Source organism: Notothenia coriiceps, unplaced genomic scaffold (genome assembly GCF_000735185.1).
Source record: "Notothenia coriiceps isolate Sejong01 unplaced genomic scaffold, NC01 NC01_scaffold00037250, whole genome shotgun sequence".
Lineage (NCBI taxonomy): Eukaryota > Metazoa > Chordata > Actinopteri > Perciformes > Nototheniidae > Notothenia > Notothenia coriiceps.
In genome coordinates, this window is record NW_011369951.1 from 10,827,338 (window position 1) to 10,855,293 (window position 27,956).

General features: G+C 41.1%; 2 protein-coding genes across 2 annotated transcripts; both read left to right on the top strand.

Annotated features, from left to right (window-relative positions):
* The first annotated feature begins 1,661 nt into the window (after positions 1–1,661).
* On the top strand, positions 1,662–10,171 carry LOC104967294 (receptor-type tyrosine-protein phosphatase-like N). Its single transcript, XM_010796707.1, has 9 exons — positions 1,662–1,686; positions 6,961–7,071; positions 8,012–8,129; positions 8,304–8,451; positions 8,730–8,925; positions 9,118–9,264; positions 9,442–9,567; positions 9,781–9,815; positions 9,902–10,171. Exons 1-9 carry the CDS (start codon positions 1,662–1,664, stop codon positions 10,169–10,171), a joined length of 1,176 nt encoding a protein of 391 aa, XP_010795009.1.
* Positions 10,172–15,212: 5,041 nt separating this feature from the next.
* sphk1 (sphingosine kinase 1) lies at positions 15,213–25,564 on the top strand. Its single transcript, XM_010796272.1, has 4 exons — positions 15,213–15,350; positions 18,479–18,573; positions 19,366–19,481; positions 20,657–25,564. The coding sequence occupies exons 1-4, from the start codon at positions 15,239–15,241 to the stop codon at positions 21,564–21,566; spliced, it is 1,233 nt and encodes a 410-aa protein (XP_010794574.1). The 5' UTR covers positions 15,213–15,238; the 3' UTR covers positions 21,567–25,564.
* Positions 25,565–27,956: the final 2,392 nt, after the last annotated feature.

Genomic DNA, 27,956 nt, shown 5'->3' on the forward strand with positions numbered 1-27,956 from the left:
CCTGCAAAACACAACACCACCAAAAGGGTCACATTATTAAATATTAAATATAGCTTGCCTCAAACCAAGTAAATGTCCATTTGTGTTGCTGTGCACAGAAATAGAGTGGTCTAGGAATCAGTCCTAAACCAGGAAATTAGTTAGCATATTACTGCTTCTGTACTCCTTTGACACAAAGAAATGGTTTTCAGTTAAATTCCAGAAATATGGTCTATGGTTGACACAAGCTTAATAGATATTCACATTTGGTTCCACACCAAAAATGTCAGTAAATACCCCACTGGAGAACGTCTGAAGCTTTTATGTGGCATCCAAGTGTCGGTTGCTAACAAGTGACTCAAATAGATTACGAAACATCAACTTGCCCAGCATTAGCCGCCTTTAGCTTAGCATATTGACGTGAAGTCATGTGAGCGTAAAGTAGTTCGTTTATTAAGATTAACCTTCATTGATCCCAAGAGTCTCTCCAGCTACCAGTCCTAGGGGTGTCACGGTTACCGGTGTAGACGGTAACCGCGCTAAAATATTTTGACGGTGAGATAACCTTCTGAATTTCAAAACACGGTGTTATGTCGGTGGGTTAAATTACCGCACACCGTTACACCGGGAGAGCTTTCATTTCCCTAATACTCCCACGGTTACACTGTATTACACTGTTACCGCGCTAAATACTTTGCATTTCAAAACATAATGTTATCTATTTGCGTTACTAGAGCTCTACACCACACACGTGACACTTTCGAACGTTCGCAGGCGCCACTAGTCCTAGGTTCTTTTATCACACTCTCTCACTTTAAGCATGGCAGCAGAAGAAGGAAGCCGCGATGGTACCATTTTTCCACCTTCTAAGCGCAGAAGATCAGAAGTGTGGTCCTACTTTGGATATTTAAAAAACTCCGAGGGGCAACTGGTGGAGGACGGTGCCCCCGTGTGCAGGACATGCCGGCGGAAGGTATCCGCGAAAGGGAGCAACACATCGAATTTGCTCACTCATCTACGAGACCATCACCCGCAGCTGCACAGCCAGTGCAAGGTATATTTGTTAATATTAACACATAGTTTTAGCTGAAATGCTCGAAATAACTTTTGCCTTCGGGTAAAGGGGAAATGTAACAATTATATCCGACTGTCAATAATGTTAAATCTTGATAATAATCATTTACATTACATTAGCAAATGCCCTGCCTCTCGTGTGTTCACCATTCTGTAGATCGGCGCTAAACGCCATTCTAAGCTTAAGTTGAAGTAGCCTAAACTTTGATATGCCATGAGACAGTGAAAATAGTGCCAGTGAAACACATTAATGATTAAGTTACTTCTGACTTGTGGTCAAGGATAATGCAAACGATATACCCGATTGTCTAAATGGTTAAACCTGTGATATTAAATGTCAGTGTAAGCACGCGCCACTGCTAGCATTTTAAAGATAGCATCCTACTGCGTGCCATGCTCTAATTCGTTGGTAGCTAGTGCACTACTAAACGCCATTGTAAGGCGCTAAACAGCTTAGTTCTCATACAGTACTGGCCTCTTGCCAATAACCTAACTACCTTAAAGTTCACTTAATGGTTAACACTAAAGAAAAAGAGCCATATTAGGCGAGGTGGCATGAATATGTAAACCGTCGGTAATTTTGTCACAATAACCGCTCGGAGCCGAAAATGGTCAACACCGGACACCCGCCTGGTCAGTAACAACTAGTGTAGCAGTACTAAGCAGTAGTATAGCCAGTAGGCCACTCGTATGACATGGAGTCGAATATGCAGATGCAGCGAGAAGTGTCAAGCTAAGCACAGCCAGGAGCAGTGAGCAGAGGTAGGTACAGTAAGCGAGTTGGCAATTGCACAGTGAACAGTGTGTGAGTAAGTAGCCATAAGCCAGCTCGGGTCTAGTTTAGAGTCAGTTCTCAAGTGGAGCGCGCTGAGTAGGTAGTAGCACGTAGTGAGTAAGACAGCTAGCTGTTCGGAAGCTTTCAGTTTCCAGTTCGCTCGTACCGTAGTAGTAGTAGCGGCCTCAGGGCTTAGCTGCAAGTAGTCCGGAGTGCAGTGACCGTTGTCTGCGCCAATCTAGCGAGCTAGTATGTAGCTGCCGTGTCCACGATGAGACAGTATAGTAGCAGGTGGGAGAATAGCAGTTCGTGGGGCGGGGTGCTGTGATTTCGGGAGGTGCACGCGGGAATGAGCTCGGAAGTAGCGAGTGACGCGTTGCAGGAAACAGCAGTAGCCTAGCAGTAGAGGTCGTGATGGCCGATATATGGCGGCCCAGTAACAGTAGTGCAGTAGCATACTAAGTAGTAGTAAAGCTTTAGGTAAATTAACACATCATAGGAGATCACACATATGCCTTATTTATTGTATTAATCTGTGAATGTTGAATGTCCAAGTTGTTAGCGATAATCACTGTAGGATCACTCTAAGAATATTACAAATACTTTGAGACCTTGGTATCTTACTTCTTTTCGATTGGTAAAATTTTATTGGATCCTGCAGATACGTGTGTCTGCTCTCTTCCTGTTCGCGGTCCCGCGACTGGAATCCTTGTCATCTTTCTCTTGCAAACAGAATCTACCGTTACGAGGGTCGCTCACTGATTGGACGAGCAGCGGCAGTGCACTGCGGCATACATATCAGTATACTATAGCAGTGTATATATATATACAACATTATATAGGGTACAAGATAAAAAACCTGAACCTCTAACAGTCGTTTATACTATACAGTAACGTAGTAGTAGCCAGTAGTAGCGTAAGTCCAGTATACAAACATACAGCAGAGTTAGACAGCCCGCTTCCCCTTTGTTCGGAGGTGTGAGGCATCTCAAGTAGGTGTGAATATCCCAAGTAGGTGTGAGATCCGTCGATAGCAGGGGTTGATGTGGTATTCAACAGGTGCTGAAAAGCCCCCAACTGGTTGCGCCTTAATGGTGGTATCATCAAAAAAGGAAATGTTTCATCAACATTAGTATGGCATAAAAAGTGACAGGTGGGGCCCCGCCCCCCAAGTCATTAAAACAAAATGCCGCTTCCATCACTTAATATGCATAAAAGTGACAGAAGGCCGCCCCAATTTGTGATGTCCAGAAGACCGAGGGGGTGGATGAGATAAAAAAAAAAAAAAACCCTGTGCAGATAAAAAGCCAGTCCCCATTTCCAATCATCAAGTCATCTTTCCAAAAGAAAAAATGGCCAAGACGACGCCTCGANACACACAAACAAACACACTAAATCAAAACAAAATCTCTCTCGCTTGAACTCAAACATTAAACTTAAAAGACAGCCTACTTTTTGATCCTTTACATGTATATAAGTCTTTAACATATTAAATTATTAACTACGCCGCCAGACACACACACACACACACACACACACACACACACACACACACACACACACACACACACACATCAAATATCGTATGTGAATATATCTGAACTCAAGTCAAGGATTCTTCCCTCTCTCAGCCTTGTTTGTCTATCTCTCACCGTCACCTGCCCCTTTCCCTTTCCTCATTTTTTATCTAAGCCCCTCCCCTGCTCGATTGTCTCCATAGCAACACTGACATCATTGTGAGGTCGACACCCCCACAGTTGTTGTGGCAATACAGTGATGAGTCACTGACGCACACTTACGCACTTCTCTGTGGAAATTGCACTTACGCACACGAACAGCCATTGGACTGAATACTAAATGGTTCAGTGCTCCTGCTGCTCAGCAGCAGACGCAGGGATGTATTTAAGGACATCTGTGGGTCTTAGAGAAAAATAAGGACATCTCAAAGGATTTGTGGATGATGAACCCTCTGTCTCTACCTGACTCTGTATCTCTTTAAGAGCATACAATGCAAGATAAGCTGTAAACAAACTGTTACCAACAAATACTAATTGATCTAATTCTTTAGCAGCGTCTCTGTAGATACATGCAGGATACCTGTCACTCACACTTAAGCAGACGCTGTGTTGAGTTGAGATACAGAGGACACAGAGGTGTTGTAGAGCATGACACAAATAGAAGCAACGGAATAATCAATGCAAAATATTAATGCTTTTTGTTTTTTTCATTAACTTATTATAAGCAATGGCATCTTATTCAAATAATGTAAACCTCCTTTCTTTAGTACCGGCAAAATATGTCCATGTGTTCAAAGACGGTATAGTGCCCTTGTACAAATATGGAACTGCCAAATTCATCAGTGTAAACAGGCTACACATGAATAATTGTACTTTTTCTTTTCAAAGCAGCCCGCTTCATTTCACAAGACAGCTATTTGCCGTTTATGTTTATTTTAATTTTATTTTCAGATGCAATTTCAGCATTAATTGAATTACAATATATAAATCCAACTGCTTCCTCACTCGCAGGTTTTTTTAAGCAGGCTGGTTTACTCACGTGTGGAATTGGAGTGTCAATAACAATTTGTGGCAATTTGTATTTAGTTATGGAGAGACTGATCCGGTGCACAGGGCATCTAGCTCCTGCTGAAAAAAAGAGTGTGCCTTCTAGTTTAGCTTAGAAATCAAAGCATCATAATTAAAACTGAAAGTTATAATTAATATCCATCCATAACTGACAGGGAGGCAAACTCATTATATGGCATCCTGGCAACGGTGCATCCACACTTTTCCTGTCAAGAATAATTAAATAGGTGTCTTGGAGTTAAAGGCCTATTATGCATTGCTGCCTGTCAGTATAGGAAAAATGAACTGCTTTTTTAGATGCTCTCAGCAGTTGTTTATTTTGTTTGTGAGAGGACGTTTGGCTGGCACCTATCTTGGCTCTATGCCACACAGATAATACGTTTTTAAGGTTGCTATAAATTTGGTAGAAGGAGTGGAGTGTGCAGTTTTGGACACAAAGCTCTATCTTCCCCTGTTTTCACCCTCTCGTAAAGACAGTCAGAGGTAAAGGTGTGTGTTGTTCACCTGCTTCGGGTTCTGTGTAGGGTCATCATTATACATGGCCCAAGCTTTATGTTGATGTTGCAGGCAACCCCCCTTTATAGCTGTCGGAAAACAGGAAAAGGTTATACATTGACCTTATCATTAGAGTTTTGTGTGCATGGGCCCGCTCCCAGAAATGGTTTGGCAACTGACAAGGTCTGTAATAACTACCCAGCTGCAGCTCATGCTCATTTTATTAGGGTTCTCGCACAAGCCCTGAGATCAGCAGTGCTGTTGGTGTCGTCAACATAAATAGGTTACAACCGAAAAAGTAAACATCATAAATAACTTTTGTTCATTATGTCCCTATATTGTCTGCTATTACTTTACTGTTAATACTTTTCTCGATGGGGCTTACTCAACCTCTATTTCATTCAATTATTGTTTATAGTTTGAGCCAAATATTCCATTCCTCTCACATGTAACAGAGACCCCCTGTTCAGTGCTGAACACTAGTGTATATCCCCTTCACAAAAGTGATATCCACAGAAATAACCCCAGCTCCAGAAATAGTCCCAATCCAATCAAACTGTGCCGTTTGCTCCATTCATCTTCCATTCCTTCTCCTCATGTTCCTCTTCTCTCTGTCATGAGCCAGTTCCCCGTCAGGAATAAGAGCTATCGTATTTCCACCCTCCCAGTGCAATTCATTGCCTTGATACAATGTCATATCACATCATCAACAATGACTATTTGTCATTTGATTTATGGGGTTTGAAATATGTACACGTTTTTATCTGTATATCTTGTCAGACTGTCAACAATCAACTTGGTTCCAACACAATGCTAAGATATTAACCTTATTTCACAACTGAAATGAGTTATTGCAGCAAAAACGAAACAATGTGAAGATATATTTCTCCTTTCTCTCTAATACATCAAATGGCAGAAAATAGGCTGTACACAATACTCCTATTATCTTCTCAGTTTAGCAATTCACAGTTTCATTGTGGCAGGTTGGGATGTGTGAGATTTAGCCAGTGTGGTGACTCATCATTGCGTCAGATAATACGTAGCCTGCTCTGCTTTGTCTCATCGCAGTTTGACAATCTTTTTTTCCAGAAATTCCTTTATTTATTCACTCACTGAGATTTCGTATTTAAAAGACATTTGAGATTCGCACTCACTGTTTAACATTTACTTGGGGTGCTTTCTATCTAATGCTGAACAATTAGACAGAGTTTCTCAGGAGTAATCCATACAAACTTCTTGAATTTCCTCATCCCTGCCTTTTTTATTGTGTATAATCAGATGTATGTTTAGAAGGGATTAACCATCAAAATCATACACCTCAGAACCATGAATAATTGTTTCTGCTTTAAGAGTGTATGCATGTAATTGTGTGGGCTAAGGTTGACATAAATTGGCACATTCCTTCATGTATACATGTTCAAATATGGATACATTCATGATCGTATAATAAGGAGATTTCAGAGACAATAATACTGTGCAAATGCTATCATCATTTATGTTGCTATGGGGCTGCCATCACGTTTTTAACTGTTTCAAAGGAACATTTCTAAAGCACACGGACTGACAGTGGCAGAACCTCATCAAAAGCAGTGACAGACAGTAAAGTGTGTAGGCTGCACTTTAAAACTATGACTCACTGCTGTGGGCTGTGGGCATAAGTATTACCGGTCACTTTAGAAAATACTGTAGTGTACCTTTAGGGCAATTTTACTGAAATATTTTAGGGAAACTGTACAGTTTAAGCTAACATCCAATATGTTAAATTATTTAATTAATAATAAACAATTGTTAACAGAGACTGTATTTCCTATAGGCATTTGTCAGATACAACTAATAACATTAACAATTGTTTTCTGTTATCCGGTAGTTAAAGGAACGATACGGAATTCATCCATCGTTAGTATTATTTTTTACACCTGTGCTTTTCCTCCTCGTTGTCTGTAAACTGTGTTGGATTCTGTCCAGAAGTAACTTTAAAAACAAAATCACTACATACTTAACAGGCAAAAATAAGGGCTTAAATTGGTTTATGTGTGTGATTCTTCATTTCAGACGGGCTGTTCGGTCAGTGCCTCAGCTCTAGGCAGGACCTGGTCCAGTACCAGGTTACAGTTCCTGTTCTGAAGAGGATGCAGGAAGTCCTAAAACAGCTCATGGTAAAAGGTGAGATCACACATGAACATTTTCTCTTGCATTTTTTGACAGGGCAAAATTGTGGGTAATTTATACCAATGTTTATGAGAATTAGGGTGCATTGCCTATCGGCCATATTTGAATTTCAGTCTGCTATCAGTCTATCTCTCTAATAAGAATAAAAGCCAATACAAAAAGACTGTTAAACAAGCCCGAGACTCTAAAATAGTGAGGCTATATTTGATACAGCTGTGCTTTGATTGCATGTTAACATGGCCTTCTAGTCAGAGCGGAGCATGACACCTGACTATTCCCTGTGTTTTAGTTTTTTATATTTCTGTTGTAAATTATTGTCTTTTATTGTGATTGTAGTAATGTGTTTTTATTACATGTACAGCACTTTGGCTCGACCAAAAGTCGCTTTTAAATGTGCTACAGTATATAAATAAAACTTGATTTGATGATTTGCACTGCAAAAAATAAAGGTTGGCTTTAATTAAATGTAAAATGTCAACAGGTTCCACATTATTATATTAGATTAGTTGAAAGCAATAGTATTAAGATGAACCTATTGTTTTTGTATTTAAATGTTAAACTAACCTAATAAAATGATGTGAAATCTGTTGACATAATACATTTAATTAAGGTCAACATTTCAAATGGTTTTGAGTGTGCTCCAAATGAAAAGGCTAAAATGTTGATGTTAAACAGGCTTAATGTTTACCATTGTTAGCATTTAAATGTTTCTTGTAATTATTCCGGCACTAAACACAAAATCGTACAGCACAGTTTTAGGCTTACAGTGTACAGGAAGATATTTGTTGATTTCACAGGCACTTCAACACGTTCTTAAAAAACAGTATCGATTTCAGGGAATCTTTATCTCGTTCTCCTCCACTCCACCACAGCCTTGCACTCTCGCTCTCAGTTTCTTTAATTGCTGTGTGTGTGTTTGTGTGTTTTTTTGCAGGTTTTTCCTGGCAAGATGACATCACCCAGTATATTTTATCAAAGGAGCTGAAGAGAGTTCCCCATACAACCCATCCCTCTAAGCCAAAGTCCTCTTCGTCCTCTTCTGTTTCATCTCAGTAAGTGCCCTCCATTTACATATTAAGATATTAAGGTAGAAATGTACATTTTACAGACAACAAATATGATATAGGATGAACTCAGAGCAATGTATTTCCCTCTGACCCTACCTTTCATCCTTCCCTCCTTTCAAGCTATTCCATTCCTCTTTTCATTTGTCTCTGGGTTGCCAGGTCCAAACAGAACACCCCCCACCCCCACAGTTCTAAATCTGGGTCTGCACCTCCTGGTGGCAACTATTTGGACTACATGATTGTCGAGCCTCCTCAAACCCCTCTACGTATGCAGACAGCCTCCATGGACCCATACACATACCACCAGGTACAGCTACACATCATAAAAGTCCAACAGCAACTTTCACAGATCACAGATACGTTCCAAACGTAAATGAAAAAGTACATCACAATCTAGAAAGAAAAACACTGAAGATCATCCTAGAACAATGTAATTGCGGTTATTAGAACTCTTGTATTAAAGATTATTGCTAATAAACGAGAGAACACATATAGATATAAAGAATATAAAAAAGTTATAATCTTAAAATTCCCACTCATGCTTGCCCACAGTAATGAATCATTGGATACTTCTCCTGATTGCAGCATAGATATCAAGACGAAGTGGAGAGATCCCTAATAGGAGCAGGAAATGGTTATGCCCGCCCCTCTTCAAGGTCCCAGGCCAATCAGAGAGAGCGAGAGCGCGACAGGCAGCTGCTACAGGAAGCCTTTTCTCTCTACATGGCGTCTGCACAGCCCACTTATCGCCACAGAGGGGCCGCTGCCATGGCTCCTGCAGGTAAACAGGACTTTCTATTTTCTAAAATAAAACACTGGACTAAAAAGCTGTTTAAGAACAATAAAAACATTAAACTACATATTTTCCTGGACAACAAACTATCATTTAGAGTCTATTTGTTAAACAGTAAGAAACTTTAAACCTTCACGATTCATTTTATCATCATGACCTACTGTATGATGCTTTGAGCAGCTATGCCTTATTATGAGGACTTGGAGATGCCAGTGGACTATGTAGAAGACTACACCCTAGAGGAGAGACTTGGTACTGCTGGAAGACAGCAACCGCTGCAGAACAAAAAGGTTCCTCAGGACATCAGCACTCAGTCTGGAACCAATGGTGAGGAAAAACGAAACATAATTTAACTTAAATTGAATTTACATGATGTGTCACAGAATGTCTTGTAAGAAAAATACATAGAAAGTAGCCAAGTGGTTCGTACATACACATTGTATGTATTTGATTTTCTAAAATGTACAGTGTAAAGATATTGCTAATTTTGCTATCATGCTGTAGATGGCCTCCTTCAGAGGATGTCAGGGGTCTTGCAGAGGTACGGAGTGGACCCCAGAGAGCTCAGTCAGGAGCAGCTCTACAAGCTAGCCCTCATTCTGCAGCTGATGCAAGCCAAAGAGAAAACAGGTAGTCTTTCAATTAATTCAAATTGACAAACAGTCATACCGAGTCCCTTATCGCTTCCTATACTCTTAACAAATGTGGGTTAATAGAGTTGCAATATTGAGCTTTAACATCTATATCTGAATTTATAAATAAATAGATGTTAAGAATAAGAAGATACTGAAATGTTGTTACATTGTACTGTTTAAAAACACCAGTTTGTCTGTCTTACCACAGAACCAATGGAGAAAGACCTCCTCACCCTCAAGGAGGTAGGTCAGCCTCAATTCAGTAGCATTCACAAAAAGCTATCAAACTTTTCTTTGTTCACTAACAGGTTTCTATCATTCCCTCTTAGATGCAGCTGTTAAAAACAGACAGTGTGGCCCAGAAGCCGGCAAAGCCTGTCCCTGTTCCTGGTCCCCCCGATGCCCTTCCTGCCCCCTCCTCTGCTTCAGTTTTAGCTACATCACCAGCCAAGAGCGTCCACCGGCCCCCTTCTACCTCCCAGCCCCCCCAGGCCGCTCCTGCTGAAGCTGGAAAAGACTTGAAGGAGCAGGGGGTGCCACTGGTGGAGGGTACAGGAGCCAAGGAGCAGTATGGGTACATCGTCACCAACCAAAGGTAAGCTTTCATTAAAATTCAGCTCTTATTTCTATAACAAATAATCTGATGAAATCATGCTACTTCCTGTTGAGACAATAATTATCGTCGGCCAAGATGTAATTCATTCTAAGTGCAAACGGCGTAATGCTACAGGCTCATATTGAAGTGGCAATAGCTAACACCATTAAAGATCACCTATTATGCAAAATCCACTTTTTCATGTATTTTATACATAAACATGTCCCCCCCCCCTTTTTGTCCTGATCCATTTATATAGAAACCTGTCTGAAAATAAGCTGATCAGATTTTGGCCACTTTATGATGTCATAACAATGTTTGGGCTTGTGTAACCATGCTAATGGTTACACAAGCCCAAACATTGTTATGACATCATAAAGTGGCCAAAATCTGATCAGCTTATTTTCAGACAGGTTTCTATATAAATGGATCAGGACAAANAAATGGTTGTCAACTAAAAACGTGTGTGTCACAATGATGGTAACTTAAGTTACATACACACTTTACGCCATCCTTTTAAAATCATACGGTTAAACAAGGTTGGGCAACTTAATGTTTTGGAGTAATCCAACTTAAAAATCCTTGTATCCCAAATGAGGGTAAATTAAGTTACATACAACTTCAAATTCCTTTTAATCATGTGGTAAAACCTAGTCGGAACAACTGAATCTTTGAGTAATCAACTTGCAAAAACTGTGTTATGCTAACCAATTTATTAAGTAAGTGGTAATAAAAACACCCTGGATGTAGGGGAAAAAGGGCCTTCTCCTCTAACTCCAAATAGACTTTTGTTGCTTTAAGACAATCTCATTAGGAAGTTGGTCTTAACAATAAACAGTTCGATGCAAACTGTTGCGTTGATTTTTCTTTGTTGAGTCAAGGCATTTGTTTTTAGGAGGTGTGGCCTCGCGGTTGCTACTGTTTCCTTTCTGCTTTCAACAGCTGGCTAGCAAGCCAGGGTAGAATTTAAAAGTCCCATGCTTCCAAATTATTATAAAAGTTCTGTCAAATGAAGAGGAATCCAGTCATTCAAATCATTAAGGACTGTTTCCCTTTAGTCGTCTTTAGGGTCCTCCTGATGTTGTGGTTGTTTCCAGTTTATCAGTTTTTAAGACCACATTTTTACAATTAGCTGTTTTTTAGATCCCCTTGGGATCATTTTTAACCATATATTAAAGCCAGTTTAGTATTTGAGTCATTGGATGTCTGGGATCTTGGACATAGGAATAAGTAAAGAGAAAAAAAGTTTGCAAATATTTGTGATAACTTTTGCTTGAAGCCTTCCGGGGCAACTGTCATCACGCAAGCTGTGTTAGAGAAAGCAACACATTTTTATCAGTGCTTGGTCTCCCACTAATGATGTCTGATAACCGGTTAAAAACGTCCTGAAACGATGGAACCCTTAAAGGAATCGTTAATGACGGGATTTGACTGCAGGTGGCAGAAATCTTGGCCAATTAACACCCAGTGGATCTGCCATTTAGAATTGAAGAGTTGTTAAATTGCATTGTAGATTATCTTGATTCTCACAAACTTTGTTGGGTCTTGGGCCCAGCGCACCCTTGATTGATGTAAAAATTGGCAAATTCTTACAAAGTTATTCCACTGGCTAGCGACAAAAGCAAGCCGCAGGGGTCAGGTGTGTGTCGGTCAGTGTGGGATCTATCCTCCCTTGAGGCTGGAGCTGAAGCAGCCGCAGCCTCCTCAATGGAAGGAGACCAAGAGGCAAGAGCTAAAAATGCATCACCGGACCGCATGACCTCTTAACCCCGCCCAACATCTCTGCCCCCCGGAGCCTTCGTCTCCTGGCTCTGTGACACACGGCTGAGATGGCCTGTAACACACACCCCCCCCCTTCTTCCCCCGCCTGCCCGCAGTCTGGTGATGCCTCAGTGGGCAGCTGTGTTTAAATCTCTTCCCCTGCTCTCTGGCAAACTTTCACCCAACCTTGGAATGCGGCTTGTTTGCGGACACGTCAGTCTGGTTTGGATACGGTGCTACTTCTGCAGCTTCCACTGAATAGCTCACATATTTGTTGAATGGTGTCACGCTTCAACAGCTCCCACCTGCTCTTCTTCACGAGATGCTGAAGGTGCACTGCATATTTATTTAGAACTTTTGAACAGCATGGTGATTTGTGCCACTTTCTGGCACAGAGATGAGAGGTCTTCATATCAGCTCTGCACTTGTCAACCCTGTCACATTCAGGCTGCCTGTGTGAGTGTCTGGCTGTATCTGTAAAATACTCACACTTCAGTGGAAGTTTGCTTGCCGGTGTGACTGTCAGGAACTGCCGCAGGTATCTCACTTCACATCACGGACACATTTCACATTCACCCACATACCCTGCTTCTATCTTCCTGTCACACACAAACAGGCACTGCACAGGAGGAATGTCTGGGGAAAACACATTTTTGGAGACGTGAATTGGGAGCACCACATAACAATAATGTTTAATCAGTTTACTGTTGAGCTGCCTTGATTTTGGGAGTTTTATTTAGTTGTAAAGTCAAAGACAGATTGTTTACACCGGTGGGTTCCAGACCCACGGTTTTTATGACAAGTTCAGCTAAAGAGGGACTTTTATGATTTATACTTTTCCGGTTTGGTTTCCTTCTTATATTCATCTATGCATCAGGCAAGTCTGAAGGTAATACTCATGTATCAATGGGAAGACTCGACCTTATAGTACTTTTGCTTAATGGTATCTAGACTGCCATTTGATTACACAAAAACACAATCGTAAGTATGTATTGCTTGTATGAATGCATTTAAAACTTTTTTTTTACAGTAGGTTACATACATTTATGGACCAGTAGTTGATGTAGTTGGCCATTATATTTCTGTCGATTAATGACTCAATCAATACTCTTAATGGAGTAGTTATTTTAGCTTTGCTTTACATTATTTAAATACCGTAGGAATGTAAAACCACGTCTTGAATTGTGATTATGGTTCTTCATTACAATAAAAAGACCAAGGATCTATTAGAAATCCCACCTTTTTTAGGCTATTTAATAAATCCCCTTGAAGCACAGGGGATTTTAGAGCAACCCATGGGTCTGAATATGTAGCATGATAATCCAAATGAAATGCCATTTTTCTTTACTCCCTCATTCATAATTCTGTTTGAATCATCAGAGTTTAGTGCTTTGAGTCAGAGACCTGGAGCCATGCACGGTATTGAAGGACAAATACAAAATATTAAACTGGCCTTATTGAGGATATGCTATGCAGCTCAGCACACTTGAGTGCAAAACCTGTTTTCTAAAGGTCTTTTACCGTCAAAAGCCAGTTTCCACTATATTCTGGAAGTGCAGAGAGGACTCTTTGTGTCTGAAAGCTGCATTGTGCTCTGATACAAAACCCTGTGTTAGTGAATGGAGGCAGAGTTTGGCATGTACCTGTGTGTTTTCACACTCCCTCCTCACCCTTCCTGGCTGGTTTACACTTTTTCTTTGGAAGATATTTTTGTACCTCTGCCGAGTCCCATCATCACGGGCCAAATTAGGTGGAGGGTGGTGAAAGCAGCATCAGTGCAGTGAAGGTCACAGGACTGGAAATGGATGCTAAGAAAGATATACAGATGCTAATGAGTCACAACTAGGCTTCTGGCGTCTTACTGTATCCATCTTAATTTATTTACATGATATATTACATTATATATTTTGTGCTTCTGGTAATTGTGTCATCCTTATACCAAAGTCAGCATCACCCACGTACAGCCAAAGAAGTCTGGTGGAAATTAATACTTATACGTTTCTGTCCTCCACACATTGCATTTTTTGTCCTCTGACTCATCTTATACGGTGTCAGTGAGTCTGTGTCTGCTTTAAAGGGCATCAGCGGAAAATTCCAGCTCTGGGCAAAGCTTCTCTCCAAATGTATTTTAAAAAGCTGCAAACCATTTAAGTGGCAGCCAGTGTCACAGTTAAGTGGCTTAACCTGATCCTCCCACTTAAAAACAGATTTAAAAAGAATGGGAACTTTATCTAAGTTAATCAAATAACTCAATACTCTATAAAGAAGTAATGTAATTGCTATTAATGCATACGATACTTTGATAGGCCATTATTTTTATTATATTTAGCAGGTGATGTCCAACCACTACACAATGGCTTATACAATAAATAATATGCCTCTCTCCCCCCCTCACTTCAACGCGATATAACATTTAGAGAAATACTTTTATGAGCTATCTTCTGAGAGTTTAATACGAATAGCTCTCTTATGTGTATGGTACAGTAGCTACAGCTAGCATCTGATTGTCTTAGCTTATCATAAAGAGCAGAAACAGCTAGCCTAACTCTGTCTATCATTTGTTTTGTCCTTACAAAAACCAATGCGCAAAAACAACAATTTGCTAGTTCATTGGGGTTGTGGGTTAGGCATATTCTTGACCAAGACCAGTAACTTCCTGGAGTCTCAGCTGTTTGGCTTTTAGTTTAGGCGAACCTGTTATTAGTGAGCTCTAGATGGATTTTATTGCCTTGATGTTGCCAAGCTATTGTTTTTCGTGTTACGTTTCTTATTACTAAGCTAAGCTATATAGCAACATGTCAAATTATTGATTTAACAGGAGTGCAAGTGACTTCCCATCTCCATGTTTCTTTCTTAACATCTTTGATTTACTTTTCTTATTTGTAATATGTCAATTGACCAAGTTGCGCTTCTCGAGCTAGATGCTACATTACCCCAGTGCTTCAAAGTATAGTCACTCCGTTAGCTACTCAGCTAGCAACAGTAGGATTTTCTCATGGGGGATTGATAATATGTCACAGATTTGCTATTAATAATGGTTTGAAAGGCACCTGTATGTCCTCTCCTTGAAGAAAGCAGCAAGTCACATTAACATTAAGCATCTGAATGCTGTCACAGCCTCTGACTTTAGTGTTTCATGCTCTTTCATTTCCCTCAGGGACAAGGCTGTCCTTATACATTCTTTTGAATATTTGATCATGCATAAAAGACCTCCTCTTGTCTTCTTTCTTCATTTCTTCCAAGGCCTTTGCTCACTTCTCTCTCTTGCTCAGGTGCGGTGTATGCGGAGGTGCGTCGGCCCTGCAGAGTCATGATTCTGGTGAATCCTCACAGCGGCCGGGGCCAGGCTCTGCAGCTCTTCACCGGCCACGTGCAGGGCATGCTGACCGAGGCCGCTGTTCCCTACACGCTCGTCATCACAGGTCAGTAGTGTTCACACACATGCAGATCTTTATTGTTCATGTATTTAACCCGCGCTTTCTCAAAGTCACCCTGCCATGCTCACACACACACCCCCCAGGTGAAAAGCGTAAACATTTCAGTGAATACTTTATGGCAATTTTTTTTCTGAAACTCTATACTGAAAGTGAAAAAAATAAGCATTGTTTTGTAAAATATGCTTCATTTGAATAGATCTCCAGAAAATAAATTGGCAAGTTCCTGTTTCATTTTGTTGACATATTAGAGTCAAATGTTATATTAATAAGACTATTAATGATATGAACAAACCACTGTCTACAAATCCTCAACATTTAGATAAGAATCAAACTGGAAAGTTTTGATCAATGTAAGTGCTACTAACGTGGAGATTTTTTCGCTCAACAGCCATTACAAATATGTATTGTAAAAGTCGATACACAAATGCTATCTGTTGGTGAATTTAGAAGAGACATACAGACCCAAATAGACTATAGTGAATCAAACAGCAAAAGTGTATCTCACATGATTTGTCCCCTTATCTAAAACAAATACTGTATGAATGCAAATAGCCCATAATCTCAAACTTGATCATTGAATGAAAACAACTGTATTTGCCTGTAGTGTTCTCCTTAAACTAACCTTCATTTTAGGAAGCAATTTCACTCTCTGCAGTTATGATGCATTATTTGTGTCATACATTCACAAGCCACATCTGCAGGCACCCGAGCTCTGATGCACATCCAATCTCCATCTCAATCGCCCCAGCTGCTCCACATTCTGTGTGAAATGCTGGGGGTTCTTTGTGACGTTAAACAGGGTGTTGGTTAAGGTCGTCAGAGATGCTGAACTTAAACTGACCCCCCCTGAATACTAAGGATCAGAAACAAAGAAAAACAAAACAACGCTCAGCTTCATTTTCATGCCCCTTTTACTCCAACCCCAGGATTTGACAGGTTAGAATTCGCTCACCCAGTTTTAGTTTGGCAGAGCATGAGCTGAATATCTGATATTTACCAAAGAGAGATTAAATATGAGAGCCAAAAATAGGGAGAATCTGCGTTTGTTTATTTTACAAATTGAGTGCTGATGCGTATGCAGGCTCTTGTGCCGACTCCTGGGACTTAAAGAAAGGTCAGCAGCTGGATGGTGATGAAAAAAGGCGGAGTAATTACTGACGTTGACTTAGGGCGAGCAGAGCCCTAAGGAGGGGGGGGGGGAATATGGGTCGCTGAGGGCCTTCTGTGGTCAGATACCGTAGCCTGTGAGGAGCGACCATGAGTGGATTAACTGGCACAACCCATTTATCCTGCACGCAGCTCCTTGATGAATGTATCACACAGCGTTTGCCCGAGGAAGGACACGTTCCAGTGGAGGCGCCTCTTGTGTCAACATGTACCTTTTACATAGTGTATGAAGCATCCAGAGCACCAAGCAGCATCTTTACCCTGAATAACCTGAGAGGGAGCCGGTAGAGATGGAGGGAAATGGTAGATTGGACTGAAACTTACCTGAGATTTCTAGTCTTCACGAACAGTATGTCTCGGCTTAACGAGAGTGCAACTATCAGCCATAGTCTTTGCAGCTTAAAGAAGAATCAACAGTGGATATGACAATTGGATTACATGAAAACCAGGGCTGGGGAGTAACTAGTGACACGCAACGGTATTGCGTAATTAAATAAATAAATGTAGTCTGTTACAGTTACTGAGAAAAAAGGAAATCACAGACAAAAAAACAATCATTTTGTTGTTTAATATCTTGTTGCCTTCTTTTTGACACGCAGGTCAGCAAGGACCAATCTGAGTGCAAAAGCATTAAGGAGCTTTATCTATGTTCTCTTTTTACATCCATTGTCTCTACGCTCAGACATGCGTCATTAATTTGACAGTATGCCATAACAATTTGAGTGTTGTTTTTCATTGGTTAGTTAGTTTGATTTGCGCCGCCTTTTGTCTGTCATGCCTGCAACCACCTGGCCAAGCCTTATGTGGAGGAAAAGGGCTGTAACATGAATTGACATTACTTTGACACAGGGTAACTAGCAATCTAAATCCTATTCCATTTCAAAAGTTATTTTCCCAACCACATATGTTGATGTCTTATTGTTTTGTCAAGCACTTTGTGATATTGTCTGTGAAAAGCGCTTTATAAATAAACTTTACTTACTTACTTACAAGCGGCCCCTGTCTTTAGGGTTTAGTCTGAGGTGTGTGTTTGTCTGTGAACCCTTGAATAAGGAAGTAGCTGGGAAACAAAGCATCAACCCAAGCAGGTTAAAAGGGCTGAGTCAGCTGAGCCGTGCAGTTACTCCCTAACTGCCTCTGTCTGTCAACACAGCGCTGCCTCGCTGCCTCCAGCCTCCACACAGCAAACAAACAGCAGCAACAGAGGCCCGGGAGAGTGTAAAGGGGGGAGACAGGTAGAGGTTGAGCAAAGTGAGAGGAAAGGAGAGGGAAGTTGTTTTTATTTCTGTCCTGTACTCGATCGATACCTGAGCTAGAGCGGAAAAATATATCCTTAGTGATGGCAGTGCGTCGATACTTCTTTGCTGTCTGCCTTCCTGTCTCTGTCTTTCACTCTCTTTAAAGCTGACTTCCTCTACAAACACTCACTCACTCACACACACACACACACACGCACACACACACACACACACACACACACACTCTGGGGAGTCTCGGTTGGTAGGACTGTAGACTTTAATGCTGGCAGGATGAGCCCCTGCAGGGACCCTCTCAAGAACGCCGCCAATAAATCTAGGCTGAACAAATAGCTCAGTTCTCCGCCGGCGCATTAACAAACACTCACATGCACGAACACACACGCAAACACACCGAACACATGCATCCAGTCAATGCACATACACACGATATTTGTCAGTCCCAGATGTTTGCAGGGCGGCTCAGCTGCCACTGAGCTGTTGAGTAGCCGCTGGTTGGGATAATGTGATGTGTTTGGCCTTATGCGGGGAAATGGAATCTCTTTTCCGCCTAATCTCCCTGATACCACCCCAGAGGCCGGCGATGAAGGCAGCTCGCCTCTTTCTCTGCCATTGCCCTTGTTTTTATTGTGATGGTTTGTCTGACACATACTTGTTTGTCCTCTCTCTTGCACTTGTTTCTTTCCTCAGAGCACCAGAACCATGCGCGGGAGCTGGTGAGGAAGGCCGACCTGTCGCAGTGTGACGCTCTGGTTATCATGTCTGGAGACGGGCTGCTGTTTGAGGTGCTTTGACTCTATACCTAGACTAATGCGATATGATAATCAATATAGAAGATGTAAAATGCCAGGATTGAAACACATGAAAAAAATAAGATGTGAAATACAAGACATCTTTATCTTTATTCATTTAATTATTTTTCATTTACATATGACATTCGATTAATTTATTGTTGGATTGATAAAGTTAGACAATACAATATACGCTAGACAATACAATATAGCTAACAATTTAGCATTATACCTGCACAGCTTTTTCATCTGTATTTGTACATTTTCTGGTAATTATTATTACTTAGTTTAGCATTTTTAGAACCCTTGTTGTATTTTTTTTAAATAATTATACACCATGGTCTGAGAGAAATTGTTATTCAATATTTCATGTAGAGATTGCAGAAGTAGATTTGTTCTTCTTTTTTTGGCTTGTTTTCTACTAGCCGTATTTTTTTTTCAGAATAGACTTAGATTTTTTATTTATTTATACTATGACAAAATCTCTGCCATCTCTTAATAATATTACGTTTTAAGTCTTACATTTTCTTCTAATGATGGCTTATGATTCTTTTACTGTTGACGTACAATATCTTTAGTGATGATAATGTCATTGAGTTTTCTCATAACTCAATGACATTAGGAATTCATCATTCTTGAATCCAGATGGTTCCCATTCATTATTTTACTTGACACAAAACAACTGTAGCTCTCAAAGAAACACATTTAATCTGAACCTCTTATCACACACAGACACTACTTTCCATTAGGCTCATGATCTGTTTCTGTTTGTTCTTGTTCATCCAGGTGATAAATGGCCTGATGGAGCGGGAGGACTGGCAGGAGGCCATCCAGACCCCTCTGGGTATTCTGCCAGGTGGCTCCGGAAACGCCCTGGCTGCCTCTGTCCACCACTACTCACAGTGAGTCAGTCCGTTAATGGGTCATTTAAATGCATGGACCAAGAGTGCAGGAGAACAACCACACTCGGCCTTAAAAAAAGAACGATTTATCTCCTTTCGCTGTAATTATGCCAAAGGCTGACTGGGCACATCAATTCTCAGGAGGGAGGAGAGACAGCGGAGCAAAAACTGGAACTGCTTCGCTGTGCAACAGAGGTCATTCCAGGCCGCTGATAACTCTATAAGGAATGATGTAATGGGTTTAAAAACGTCCACATTATGAGCGATTATATTCCAGAATACAGCGGTGGAACCAGTTGTGGTCCAGGTTTTCATCTCCATCTGCTGGTTGGCAGTGGGCACAACCTCAATTAAATAAACTATATACAGTATCTATCACCTTGAGGTGTTTACTTGTGCTGCCCCACAGGGTGCAGGTGTGGGCAGAATTGAAAGATTACTGTGGTCATGTGTCCCAATTATTGTCACAGAAATAGTTACTGAAAACTAGTTGGGTACTATTTACTTTTGAACCAATATCATTAGTCAAAAGTTTCTCCAAGGTACCGAAAATGTGTAACAGACATAACTTGAAAAAGTACTCGGCAAATCCAACTAATAATTTGGTCGGTACCCACAAAACTTTGGTTCCCAACCCCAGTGATTGCACATTTACATGATGTTTGGTTCTGCCAATATAAGACCCCATCGGCTATCTGTCTGACAATGATAAGCGTTTGATAATATCTTTATGGAATTGGTGTGGCAATCCGATATTTGGGACAATATTTCCTTTTCTATGCGCTGTTTGTTGATTACAGTCCACTTAGCATATTAAGATATGAGAATGGAGTTGGAGTTGAGAGACAAAGTCTAGGATGGGATCCGAAATATCCAGGTTCAAGCTTATTTTAAGCTTATTATATGCTAAATTCTCGTTCGAAGATAGGCGATGGACTTTTAGATTGCGTTTAGGCCAATGCGTTCCACACAGACTGTTACACAGCAATCCACCAAAGCCTACTCAAACTTGATTGGACAATACTTCTTAGACTACAAATGGAAACTATAGTGCTTCTGACCGAATCTTCTAAAATCCCTTTGACTGAAAATTCTGCAATTCTGCAAAAACAATTTATAGTGATTACGGTCTTATGGATTGTTTCTAACTCTTGATGTTTGTAACCATCTCTCAGGTCGCCTCCAGCTTGGAACGAGGAGCTTCTGCTGAGCTGTGGCTTCATGTTGTGCAAAGGTCTTGTTGGCTCCATGGACCTGGTGTCGATCCACCTGGCCTCTAGACAGCGCCTCTTCTCCTTCCTGTCCCTGGCCTGGGGTTTCGTGGCCGACGTCGACATCGAGAGCGAGAAGTACCGCCACGTCGGAGCCATTCGCTTCCTGATGGGCACCCTGGTGCGTCTGGCCTCCCTCAGAGTCTACCAGGGCAGGTTGGCGTATCTTCCAGTTAAAGAGGCGCCAACACTTCCAAAAGGGAGCATCAAGTCTAACCAGCCTCCCTCCACCCCTCACCATCAGTCGCTCTGCTCCTCCCTTCCATGCCGACTCATCCCCAACACCTCTCCGAACCAAAACTCTCGACACAATCACAACAGCACAAATTCCAACCACAACACCCTCACCAACTCCTCCAACAACGCTATCACCACCAAGAGACCGGAGACTCAGAGCGACGGAAAGACCAGAGCACCGGAGGACTCTCTTCTCCCCGGGCTCGATCAGCCGATACCAGACAGCTGGACGGTCGTCAAAGAGGAGGACTTTGTCTTGGTGCTGGCTATTTACCAGTCCCACCTGGCCGAGGATCTGTGGACAGCGCCGGGGGCGATGGCGGACGACGGGGTGATTCATCTGTTCTACGTGACAGCAGGAATCTCCCGTCCAGCCCTCTTGCGGCTGTTCCTCGCCATGGAGAAGGGCGGCCACTTGGCGTGCGGCTGCCCCCACCTGGTGTATGAGAAGGTGAAGGCCCTGCGGCTGGAGCCCGTCTCGCCACAAGGCATGATCACTGTGGACGGGGAGATGGTGGAGTACGGGCCAGTTCAGGCTCAAATCCACCCAGGACTGGCCAAATTCATTTGTGGATGAACTGGGATTATCTTGATCTTTTTCTGCCTGTAGAGCTTTTTAGTCTGGCCTTTTATACTCAGTGCCAATTCCTCTCTGTATGCTGTGTTTTCAGAAGTGCCAAAGACATTTTATCAGCCTCTGGAAATTCCTCTATTTTTCTACAGAAGTAACTCGTCCTATTTTTATGAACCCCCTCTTGTCCCCTCTTTTTTGGCAATGTTTGATTCAGGGTCAAAGCCATGTATGGTTGTTCTGGCTGCTGGCTGGTCCCAGCTTAGACAAACGGTTAGAGATTGTGTGAGTGTTCATCACCAATGGAGATCTTTATGTATGTTTGTGTGCACTCATGTGTGTGTATGTGTGAGATTGTGCATGAGGAGCTTTGGCACATAGCGGCGCAGAGGCAGAGGAGTGCATTGTGCACTCTGCTGTCGGTCTTCATAAGCATTGAACATGTGAAGAGAAGCACATTTCCCCGTCCTGGGAGGCTCGCGGAGTAGCCACGCCCCCTGTTCCACTGTGCTACCCCAGGCCGACAATCTCCCTCCTGGGCAAACCGCTCTGACAGCCCCCCCCCTCTTCCACCACCACCCTTAGCCTGGTAAAGTGGAGCTTTCTTACTAAGGAGATATTATAAATCCCCCAGGGATTTGATGTTGAAAAATCTTTAATCTTTGCATAGCTTATATTACTCAAACAATCGCAAAACCAGTCACACACACACGATATAAGAAGGTGGAGCAGAAAAAAACATGGCCAGCTGTGGTTCACTCTCCACTCCCTGTCCTGTGCGCTCCTGCTTCATCTGCAACCATCATCAAACTGCCTCCACTCGCACATAAACACACACTTTCTTTCCCCCATCCCCCCTCCTCCTACTGTATGTAGTGTACAGCTCCTCACATACACACACTCATGCACACACATTCCCTTGCATCTCTGCAGCACTTAGCGAGGGGGAGGGGCATGGTCTGCTACTGTGCATAATGATCCCCTCTCCTCTTGCCGTCTTAAGATTGTACGCTCCCTCCCTCCTTTGGTTAATGAGCCATCAGCACCTAATGTGCCCTTAATAGCGAGCTTTACATCTGCAGAAGCGTGCAAAATAAGAGTTTCTAATAACAAGAAAACTTTAAACTGAGTTTTAGCGTTTCACACTTACTGGACCGGTTGAGTAAAGTAGACAGAGCAGGGTTTCACACCGGGTCTCTCAGCGTTGCATATTGAGAGACATCAGATGTATGTGAGCTGGACGGAGTGAAGTGCGCTGCTTCACTGTGTGGCCTTTTTCTCTGGTTTGCTGGTGGTGAACATTATCATCAGTTTCTCCCTATACCCCCCACACACTAGTTTATTTCAGGTCACTACATCCCCACCCACAGATATGGTGCAGCTATCATCACTTTCAGAGAAGGAGCTGTCGTTCCTGACCTTAAAAACAAATCCTGTTCTTCTGTTAAGAAAGGAATATCAGCAAGGTTAAGGAAACATTATGAATGCTGATGCATAACGTTGACGGGCAAATGGGGTTCAAATAAATGCTTATTACCAGCTTTTAAAGGTTTTAGATGGTGGTTTAGATGGTAGAAGGTTTTACACTGTCATCCTGAGTGCAATACAGTAAATGCTATGAGCTGATTGTGCACATTATTTTCCTGCTGATTTTTTCTGGAGCTTGTGAAGTAGTGTCTGCAAGAAGAAGCGTAAATGCTTACATTTCTTCACATCATAAATTCAGAGAGAACCTTCCTTCTTTAGGGACTGTATGAAAATGATTTTGTTGCCTGTCAGGGCTGGACAAAACAAACATTTTTATTAAATGCCACATGACTAAAGTATGATTGAAATAGCATTTTAATTAGAACTTCATGTAAAAAGATAGTTGAGTGATATTGACAAACTGAATTATGCACATTCAGTTCTTGCAGCAATAGATCCTAATTTGTGTCCCACGACAAGGCTTCAGCTGCAAACAGGTGCAAGCCGGCATTAGACACCAAGCAGGTAAAGGCGAAGTGAAAAAAGAAGATTCCGCAAACTGATCTCTTGACTCCTTCAAAAACGAAACTTTTTGTCAATATAAAAAAAAAAATCTAAAGCAAATCCTACATTTTTCGTGTCGTGGAAAGCAAAATTTGGATGAATCCAGTTTATTTTATAAATGAATTGCCCAGCCCTGCAATACATTCTTACTGGTATTCTCCTGCTGGTAAAGTTAGAAACTATTCAAATCTGCTGAGATTATGTAAAATCAATTACTAATAAACAGAAGTCAAACCAAGTAATTGTTTAACAAGTAAATCGTAAGTCCCAAATCCTAATTATTTGAGCTTAAAATACGAAACTGGTCAAAACAAGACATTATATTTGTGATTACTTTCTACTCGATTCCACACCTCGGCTAACAACTACATATAAAGAACCATGTTATTATGCTTCCTTGTACCTGACACACCGACGCTGTAGCTACTGCAAAGATACAAATGTTTCTTCCTCATAGGACAACATCCATCATGACTCACAACGTGCACAAAAGCCTTAATTTTGTGCACTTAATTCTCTTCCCTTGATAACCCATAACATACTTGAAGTTGACCTCTACCATCTTCACTGCAGTGCCGATTTTTTGCCTATTACTTGATTTTACATTCTGAGACATTATCATATACTACTGTGTGAGGCATAGCTTCAACTCATGTCCAACATACTGTACCTCCTACCATTACTGTATCCTCAGCAAAGTGATCCAGGTGCTTTGAATGCATTTTCATGTTCTCATTCATGAACTCGCAGCTGCCCACGTGCACAGTTCATTACTAAATGTATGAAGTACATCTCATATGGGTAGGGATTAGCTATGCAAATGCCTTGTCATGGCTGCAGATATCTGGAGTTAGGGCGTCCTCTGCTGGACCGCTCATAAATTCACAATTTTATCTTATATTGTACAATGCAATCGACTGTTTCTTGCTTCTTATATTTACAGTCATTAATGGATTAGATTTATTTAGCTCAGCCACAGCAGACATTGAATTCTTCTTACAAATGTTCAATAATGGAATCCGACATCCAGCTTATTGTAATTAAGAGAAATGGACTTGATACTTGCATAGAAACACTGCTGCAAATATAAACAACAATGCTACATCTCAGAAAAAACACTACTGTTAACTTATGCTACTATACTGTTAAATTGTTATTTACTGCTTTAATGTAACCGCATTTTTTTTTTATCACAACTGTTAATACTTGTCTTTGTCATTACTGTCATGCCATTTTATGAACGAGTTAAGAAGGTTGCGTCACAGACCTGAACCCATGAGGTTTTTATGGTACTGAATATGAAATGCTTTCTGTACTCTATGTTTAACTCAAAAACTGCTGAGTACTTAATCTAAAGACTGAACATGACCGAAAGGTGATGAATGTTTTATTTTCTGTTAATGAGGTGATATAAACTGGGTTTTATTGCAGTAGATAAGGAGATCCAAGTGGAAGGATTTAATGTTTTATTCTGTCCTTGTTAGTTGAAGAAAATGTCCGCCAGGTATTTGCAGCTTTCTACTTTGAAGTAAATAGGGAAACAAAGTTCTCTAAAGAGTGCCTTAACCATTACCCAAGACAGCAGATAGGTGGTGCACAGAAAACAAAAACCAAGGGAAACATATTTTAAAAAATAAATAATTTAGCACATGATCTTCCTTATTATAGGCAGGATTCTGTATGATATGTAAAGCTTTCTGTAAAAGAGTTGACTGGTTTTAACAAGGTTGTTATTACATATTTTTAACTGGCTGTTGACGTCCAGGTAGTATTCATCTTTTATTTTGTTGTAATTCTTTGTTCATTGACTTCTTTTTTTAAAAGACCAATACAAATATTCATATGAAAAATGTGCTTCTTTGTGTGCTGATTATAATCAAGGTGTTTCAAATAGGAGTTACATCTGAGTGTTGGCAGTGGATTTTCACATTTGGGAAATAAAAACTTTGTCCAGGGTTGTCGTACTCCCACCAAAACCACACTGGTGTCTGCTGTCCCCCTGTAGTTTGTGCACACAAAATCATTTTTCTCTGGGCTCAGCAGGTGAAAAACTAAAGAGGGGCTTCCACATGTGGCAGACCAGGTGTTGGTGCTGCCAGATTTGGCTATACTATAACTTTGTCCAAGATAGTCACACTGTCACCAAAATCCCACCAGTGTTGGTTGTTTCCATCTTACATGAGAAGGATTTCCATCTCCGGCAGAGCAGATTTCCTATCCTGAGGATAATTTAGTGGGAATGCTGTTAAGAGCATTCCAACTATCTGTTCTTCTACGCACAAAATTCTTTATTCTTATTATTACGCCTGTTATTTTGCCGGTCTTCTTCTCCCGCATTTAACATCGCAGAAACTCCGTTCAAACATCAAAATGTTCAGCTCGGTCGGAAAATCGATTGCTATTACTTTTATCATTCATAACTTTCATAATTCCAGAGATACATCCCATAATTCATCACATTTTTAACCATTGAAGTCAATGGAGAAATTCTTCAACTTCAACATATCTTCATGCTACTTCAACTGCTAACTGTTCATTCATACTTTCACTCAGAAACCTCATTCCAACTTTAAAATGTTACAAATCTTTCTGACATTATTCGTGTTACACAACTTTTAATTCTGATTCTTACTTTTAGAGATATTAAACATTGTTCAGACCTTGGTAAAGAGGCTTTCTTCAGATTTAAATAGTGTGTGATGTCACAGCTAGAGTGTAGGAAATCTTGAAATTTGCCTTCATATATTTTTTTTAAAGGGCCATAATTCCCAAACCCTACATTCCTGGGACATAATTTTTCATGACAAACGTAGGAAAACATCTCGTAGCTTGAAAAATGACAAATAATTCAGCAAAAAATTATTGAACAAAATGCCTCTTGAGGGCATGAAGTGACAAAAACTTTCAACATGTCTCCATTAAAGCCCATTGTAATTTCAGGCTGATATTTCCTCACAGCAGCAGCCGCACACCTTTAGTTAATCTGCCAAAAAGGCCACATTATTGACCCGAAAGTACACAAAAAGCACACTTCAGATACTCAAGGTCCTTGAGATGCTTCACGCTTTTCACCGATATCTGTTACGGTCTTCACAAAACGTTCACATGTAACAGGTTTATCTCTCATTCAGAACAATGGAAACCTTTGATCTCTGGACACCGCGTTAGTTCAAATATAAACACCTGTGTCATGGAGCACGATGATGTCATAACTCCAACTGACATGACTTCAGATAATGGTTAATTGTCCTGCCCTCAACAGCTCTACGTCAATTATGGGGTGTCATCATATGCCGTTTCCATGGAAGATCAAGAGGGCGATCAATCAATCAATCAATGTTTATTTATATAGCCCAATATCACAAATGTTACATTTGTCTCAGTGGACTTCACAGTTTGTACAGAATACCAAGTGAGTGCACAATTACGACCACGCCTCTGTTCCTTAGTACCCTGTCACATCGTACAGAAAAGAGTTTCCGCGGAGAAAACGCACAGTTAATAAAGGGAAAAAACATGAGAAACTTCAGCGGAGATCAACAGAGAGAGATCCCTCTCCCAGGACGGACAGACGTGCAAGATAGTATGCCGTGTAATATTGTAAAAAGAATACATTTGCCGAACATGTAGGTAGCCAAATGTTTGGAAATGCATGTGTGGTTAGATAGGAAGAGAATCCACAAGGTTATCCATCCAGGACTTAGTATCCAGGACCACAGCATCAGGCACGAGCCTACGACTCAAGATCCGAGGCTCAGGCGATCCAGGACACAGGACCTCAGCAACAGGGATCATCCATGACTCTGGATCCCGGGCGTATATAAATAAAAGAAAAATAAAGAAATTTGGGGAAGTGCTGGGTTATTTCGAACATGAGAGTACAGTATAGACATAGAGATGAAGGAAGAAGTAAGATTCCCGGGCCGACAAACTACGCCTTATATCAGCAAAACTAGCGGGCTGAAGTCTAAATCAGCCCTTAATCTATAACGCTTTATCAAAAACAAGGATAGGTATTAGAGCGCACGTCTTAAAAACGATAGGGTGTCTGCCGCGGCTCCCGAACACAGAACTGAAGCTGATTGCATCAAGATCACTGCGCATGTCCATGTAATTTTAGAGACTCTAGAATCAACCAAACAACCCTGCATGCTTGTAAACGCAATGCCCACTAATAGACAGGTAGGTATAATGTATGTTCTTTAAGTAAGATGGCGCGTCTGGGCCATTAAGCGGCTTTGTAGACGAGAGAAAATATTTTAATATTCATCCTGTTTCTATATGGGAGCAGTCATAAGGCAGCCATTAAACAGAAGTTTATCGTGGTCCCTTAATTCCGAACTCTGTTCAAGAGGATCAAGAGGA